Source organism: Fukomys damarensis, unplaced genomic scaffold, assembly GCF_012274545.1.
Source record: "Fukomys damarensis isolate Sample0158 unplaced genomic scaffold, DMR_v1.0_HiC HiC_scaffold_20, whole genome shotgun sequence".
Taxonomy (NCBI): domain Eukaryota; kingdom Metazoa; phylum Chordata; class Mammalia; order Rodentia; family Bathyergidae; genus Fukomys; species Fukomys damarensis.
This window is the reverse complement of record NW_022900932.1, coordinates 20,855,727-20,861,830: the sequence shown is the minus strand read 5'-3', so window position 1 is coordinate 20,861,830 and position 6,104 is coordinate 20,855,727. Positions and strand designations below refer to the sequence as shown.

Below are 6,104 nucleotides of genomic sequence, written 5' to 3'. Positions count from 1 at the left end.
TTTCAAACGATATAATATAGTTTACAAGCTGTTTCTTTTTAAATGGAGCGCGCGGAGCTCCAGGCACCTGCCACTACAGCTCAGGATTCCGCCGCAGGGCGCAGAGAAGCTGGGTAGGTCGGCTAGGACTTTCGCAGTACACAGCCTGCTCGTCCTTTCTCTTGAGGGCAAAGGCTCCGAAAAGTGCAGGCGGAGAAGACAGAGGATTGCCTTCGTGGATTAAGGCAGAATGGAGCTGCCCGGAACCCGTACTTGACTGGGAGTAGGCGAAGTCAGCGGCGTCTTTAGGGCAGGGCAAGGGAGCAAGAGAGAAGAAACCAAACATTAGGACTCAGGCTGAGGGAGGGGTGGTAAAAAGACGGAGAAGCAGCCAAACAGACTTGAGTGAGGGCTGGGAGACAGAAGACCGCGGCCATCTCGGGTGGTGTAGCGCTACCATTTCTGGTGTTCTCTGAACGAGGTTTCGGAGTGGCCAAAGATAGACCTAAAATAAGGTTAACCTGCCAGGGCCACTCCCCGCGGGCAGCGCCAAAGATTTCGGAGGGGAGGACCTACAGGGGTCAGCCAGTGAGAGGCCAGAAGAGCCGCCCACCCCCGACAGCTCCGGCTCCCTCCCTCTCTTCGTCCACCACGACCCAGACACCGGCTGGTCCCTTCACAGGAAGTCGGCGAACGGCAGGGCGCCAGAGTGCAGACCGGCAGGGGAGGTAGGCGCCCGCAGCCCGGGGCGCTCCTCTAGCGAGGTGGCGGGGCTCAGGCTGCCAGCGTGGGAAACTGGGGAGTAGAGGGAGCCCCAGTCCCCAGGGGAGCCGCCCTCCAGACTGCCCAGCTCCCCGCAGGACGCCGCGGGCGGCTCCGGCCCGTAGAAGTTGTGGTCCGCTATGCGCAGCGTCTGAGTCAGCGCCCAGATATAGTTGTGAGCGAAGCGCAGCGTCTCGATCTTGGTGAGCTTCGCGTCGTCGGGGAAGGTGGGCAGGACGCCGCGCAGGGAGTCGAGTGCGGAGTTGAGGTTGTGCATCCGATTGCGCTCGCGGTCGTTGGCCTTCTTGCGCCGACTCCGTCTCTGCTTGCTCAGCGCCAGCTCGCTCTTGGGCCGGCTGCGACCTCCGCGCCGCACGCGTAGCTTCCTCGCTGTCCCTCGGCAGCCTCCGGCCTCTGGCTCCGCACGGTCCCGGGGGGTGAGCGTAGGGCTGGGTGGGGCGGACGCGGCGCTCGGTATTTCGATGTCTGAGGCTCCAGGGAAGGGCTGCTCGGTCTCGAGGCTCATTTGTTTAGAGGGCTCACCCAAGGGGTGAGGCGCCATCCTGAGGCGGGGTAAAACGGAGGGGTAAGCGTGGATCAGTGAACCCGGACAGTTCGCAATTCTGAGGCCAGGTGGGAAAAATACCTGTGGAGGAAAAAATGCCCTCTCCCCCAAGACCCTTTTCCCGTGCCCGCTCCTGGGGGCCACCAATTGTTACCTATTAATCCGGGCTCAAAAGGATGGAGCTGTGCGTCTCAGAGTGCAGCGGGGAGCTGGGTCGTCTCGCTCCCAAGTTATACTGAGCCACAAGCCCCCCTGCTTGGGAGTTGCCCTAGATCCAGAGGAGAAGAGCGGCTCAAAGGAGTTCAGGGCCTCTGTAGCGCTCTCTGCGCGGGGCCGAGACCGCAGGGATTTCCACAGCCACAAGTCGTGTGCCCCTTGGCACGCTTTATCTGTTCTCCCTGGGCCAGGAGCGTGCCTGCCCGGCTGCTGCCCGCGCCACTGGCCAATCAGCGCCAAGGCCTCGGGGCCTCGCCACGCGAGCCCGCTCCTCCCCTGCCAGGCACAGCTGGATTCCGGACAAAGGGCTGGGGTCGGGGGAGGGGAGCTCCGCTCTGTTTGCTCAGTCCTCTGGACGTGGTCCCAGCAACTCTCGGTTCTTCAAAGAGCCTCGCCCAGTGAGAAGAGCCCCGTCTGGCGCGCGTCTGCCCTCCTGGACCTCTTTGCTCCTTTCCATCTTTCCTGGGCACCTGTTCAGACCTCTCGACACCTTGGAGGGGTCTTTGAGGAGCCTGTATGGGTCAAGCCCTGAGGGTTACACGTGGGAAACATAGGCTCAGAGGAGACCGAATCTCACCAGAAAGCCACAGGCAAGACAGTGCCAGAGACAGAACAAGGAGCCAGGGTCCAGACGAGCAGCTTGGAGAAGTGACCACTAAATCTAAATGCAAAGTGTCCTTCACTGTGGGTCAAGTTATGTGGTCATGTTTCACAGAGGAGACCTTGTCTTTGCCCTGGGGTCCCTCTTGAGACACTGTCTCACGCCCCAGATACTTAGAATCTCACTCGATTCCCCATTGAGCCCAATGCAGAGGCCCGGGTGCCTGTCGTGGGACTCCAGACAGCGCATTTCACCTCTGCCACTCATGGACAGTTTCCTAGTGTTGAGGCCAGGGCCTGGGTAGGGAGAGCTCAGGGATGTGTGAGGGGTCAGCCTGGGGCCAGGAGTTCACAGTGAGCCCTTTTGTCTTTTGAAAGCCCACTAGAAGCCAGCATATCAACTTGTTCTCCCCTCAGTTCTCTTGTCTAATCGTAGGAGAGAAAGAGCTGGCAGGCTTCACCTGGCCCAGCCCCCTGCCTCAGCACCACTTGGACTGAGGAGGGGGGTGCAGCATTCTTCAAGGCCCCACTTTGCCTCTCTTAGCACTGCCTGGAAATCTTTCCAAGTGATTCTGAAGGCACCATCCCCGCTTTCTTTCCCCGCCTCTCTCTCTTATTGCTCCTCAGACACTCCGACACTCCGTAGTCTTCTGCTTCTGGTCACTCAGGTTAGGGGTTTCAGCTTCTGCCTGGCCCTCTTATAGATGATGTGCCTGGGAAATAAGCAGAGCCTAGGTTAAGTCTCCATAGGCAACAGAGTTTGCTTTTTAGCAGTGCCAGATACTACAAGTCTCCCAGCAACTGCGGGAGGGGCCAGACCCAGCTGGGAGACTAAGGAGATGGAGGTGGGACAGAGTGGTCTGTGATTCTGCCCTCTCATTGCACAGTCTGCTTGGGGACTGAAATTCCCTCCTAGGCAGAAGATGCTATATTTGGGAATAATGGGTGGAGCCTCTAGGACTGGGTTAGGGTGCCCTTCTGTGGATCTCAGTTGGTAGCTGTGAGCAGAGGGTCCTTTCTTGGCTGCCTGGAAATGAACTCTGGAGTCAAGATCAAGGCCGACAAACACCTTGTTCACATCATCCTTGGGTCTCATATTTTGTTGTAGGTCTTCCCTTATATCAAGGAAGCATGAACTGCCTGCCCTTTTTACAGATGGAAAAGTCAAGGCCCTGAGAGGGAAAGTGATATGCCCAAGGTTGCATTGCAAGTGACAACATGGAATTAGATCCTGACTCACAGGTCTAGGTTTTCACTTGCACCTGCTGCCTGCCATTGATTTCTGTCCAAAATTCAGAAAACAGAGGAAGTCCTGAATCTGTGAGGAATAACAAGTTCAGATTAGAAAAGGAGTAATGGTCCAGACTCCCAGGCAGGGGGAGCTGCCTCCACTCTCACTCTTATGTTTCTACTTTTCTGTCCCATGTTTCATTTATACCCCTGCACAGTAGGACGAGGGAAAGGAGTCTCAAAGCACGCTCTCCTAGGGGCCTGGGATCCTCCTGGACTTTGTTGAGAGAGCTTTGGCTGAGCGACCCCAGTGCCCCTCTGGTATCCTGTGGACCTGGGCAGAAGCCCACTGTGGTGACTCATCTGACTGTGAACCTCCAATGACAGTGGGGTTTCCCTGGCTGGGGTGTGCCCTGAGAAACTAGTGAGCACTGGCCAGAGCGCAAGGCCAGCTTCCTGCACCAGGAAAATATCTGGGAATTCTTGCCAAAATTTCTTGATTGCTAGAGAATTCTGGGACCTGTTTGGAATTCTTATCCAGACTCCCCAACATTGCACGGGCTCAGAGACGTCCAGGGCTCTCCCACTGCCACCACCAGCTTTGCGCAAAATGCAGTGAGGGCGAGGAGCGCACAGCGGAAAAGCTGCCCTTGCCAGATGCAAAGGATTTTTTGAGGCTCTGCTTCTGGCCCAGAGACCCAGACCAGATGTTCAGGAGCTTCAGAGGTTTAGATATGAAGAACTCATACCCGGCATCTCAGCTGCAGCGCAGGCACAGACCCCTCTCCAAAGTTAATTCCTGTGCTTTAGCAGCGGAGGCGCAGATGTTGGTCGCGCAGGGCGCACTGGTTGTGTTTGTAAAACTGCTCTTCCCACTGGGATTAGAGCCTATTCCTACAGCCCGGAGTAACTCACCATCTCTGAGGCCCTAGGTAACCCCCTGTCGCTGGACCTTCTGGGACCTAGCTAGCCTGAAGGGTGAGGGGGTCCAAAAGAGAGGCGACAGACAGATGCCTAGAGACCCAGCGCAGATTGGAAAAGAAGGAAGGCAGAGGCCGGCTCTGCCGCTTTCCTGTGGGCGGGGGGAACCTTAGCATCGCCTGGGGGGTCTTTGAGAATCGACCCGGGAAGGGGGGGTCAGGGGAAGCTGAATAGCTAATGGGTTGCCAGAGGAGGGGGCTTCTTTCTCTCAACTTCGCTTCAGCACAGAAAGAGGGGAAGACAAAAATCTGGCGAGCGAGCTGCCCGGGCCGAGACTGGCCACTTCAAACAGCCCTTCAAACAAAAGGAGAGGACGAAAAGAAAGCTCCACCTGTCTCCAGTGTTTGCTAAAATAATAATAAATAGATTTCGTTTAATAAATAATTACAAGAGATTGTAAAGTGGAGTGCTTTGGAAAACATCTACTGCGGGAGTCAGTGCAGCCAGCCGTCACCTGCTCCCAAGGCGGACAACTTTATTGTTAGGCCACCCCCCAACTAGTTCGCCTCTGATAAACTCTCCCTCATTTTCACAATGACTGTTTACTCATAGTTAGCACAATATTACCTTTGCCGTGATAAACCCGGAGGGGGGAGACCTGGCCCCTGGCCCCTGGGCACACCTGTCCCAGAAGCTGACACATGGATTTGGCACCAAGCTGGCCTCCCCCCCGGGGGCCCTGCACCCCGTGTACATTGGCCCAATTGCCACTCATTTATAACAGGTTGGCTGCAAGGCCTATCTCGGTCCTATTTGTCTTCTTTTATTGAAAGCATATGGTCTCCAGGGGCTCACCATCCCCATATTTCATCTGCCAGGAGCAGGGGCGCTTCCGCAGGCTGGTGCTGCCCAGCGCACTGCTCCCCACCAGCTGCTGAGCCGGCTGAAGGGATGGTGAAGGTTGGGTGGGGAGAGATAAGGCAAGCTCCTCTTAGGCTTTAGGATAGAAACCCTTCCCTTAGAGGTTCCCCCCTCCCCAGGCCCAGGGACCTCGTGCGCTCTTGAATGGGTGGCTGGTTCCTTTTCTTGGGTAGGTGAGAGGGCGCCATATGTTAGCCAGTCCCCCCTCCCCCCAGGGCGCGCGAGGGAGCTCCGGTTCAGGGAGTCCTCGAACAAAGGGAGGAGAGGGCGCTCAGGAGCGCCCGAGGTCTTTATTTCTAGCTCCCCCTCCTTGCCTAAGGCCGCCTCCCCCGGGCTTTCGCCTCTCGCGCACAGCGCCGGGAAACAAAGTGTCCACATTATTGCTGCCGGCTGGGGAGATCGTGAATGCGTGAAAAGGTGCATTGCGCACCAAGACACCTGTTGAAAAGGCGCCTCTTCTCAGCGCCTCTCTGCTCTACGCTCAGTCAGGAGCTGTGAGGGGAGTGGGGGGTAGGAGGAGGGAGAGAAGCTGTGATTTGTGGCGCCATATGCTGAGCAGGTCGGTGTGTACTCTTCACAGGCAAACGCGCACCCTCACTCCCACACACACCCCGAGAGAAGGAGCAGCTGCTCGCCTCACCTTCTTCCCACATAATACCTGGGCCAGGCGCTTTGGCCTCGCCTTTTGAGACCCTGGCTTTCCCCCACCCCTCCATCTTCCGCCTCACCCCGTATCTTGGCAGCTTTGCTATATGACTTTATTGTCAAATTTAACAGATGCACATTTGTTCCCAGCGCCCACCCCAGACACACACACACACACACACACACACACACACACACACAAGCATCCACAGAAAACGCTGCTGATGACACAAATGCGGAGTGCAAGATGCCCATATGTCCAGTT

General features: G+C 56.9%; 1 protein-coding gene across 1 annotated transcript; it reads right to left on the bottom strand.

Annotated features, from left to right (window-relative positions):
- Positions 1-655: 655 nt before the first annotated feature.
- Neurog3 (neurogenin 3) lies at positions 656-1,303 on the bottom strand. Its single transcript, XM_010605987.1, has one exon. The coding sequence runs from the start codon at positions 1,301-1,303 to the stop codon at positions 656-658; it is 648 nt and encodes a 215-aa protein (XP_010604289.1).
- Positions 1,304-6,104: the final 4,801 nt, after the last annotated feature.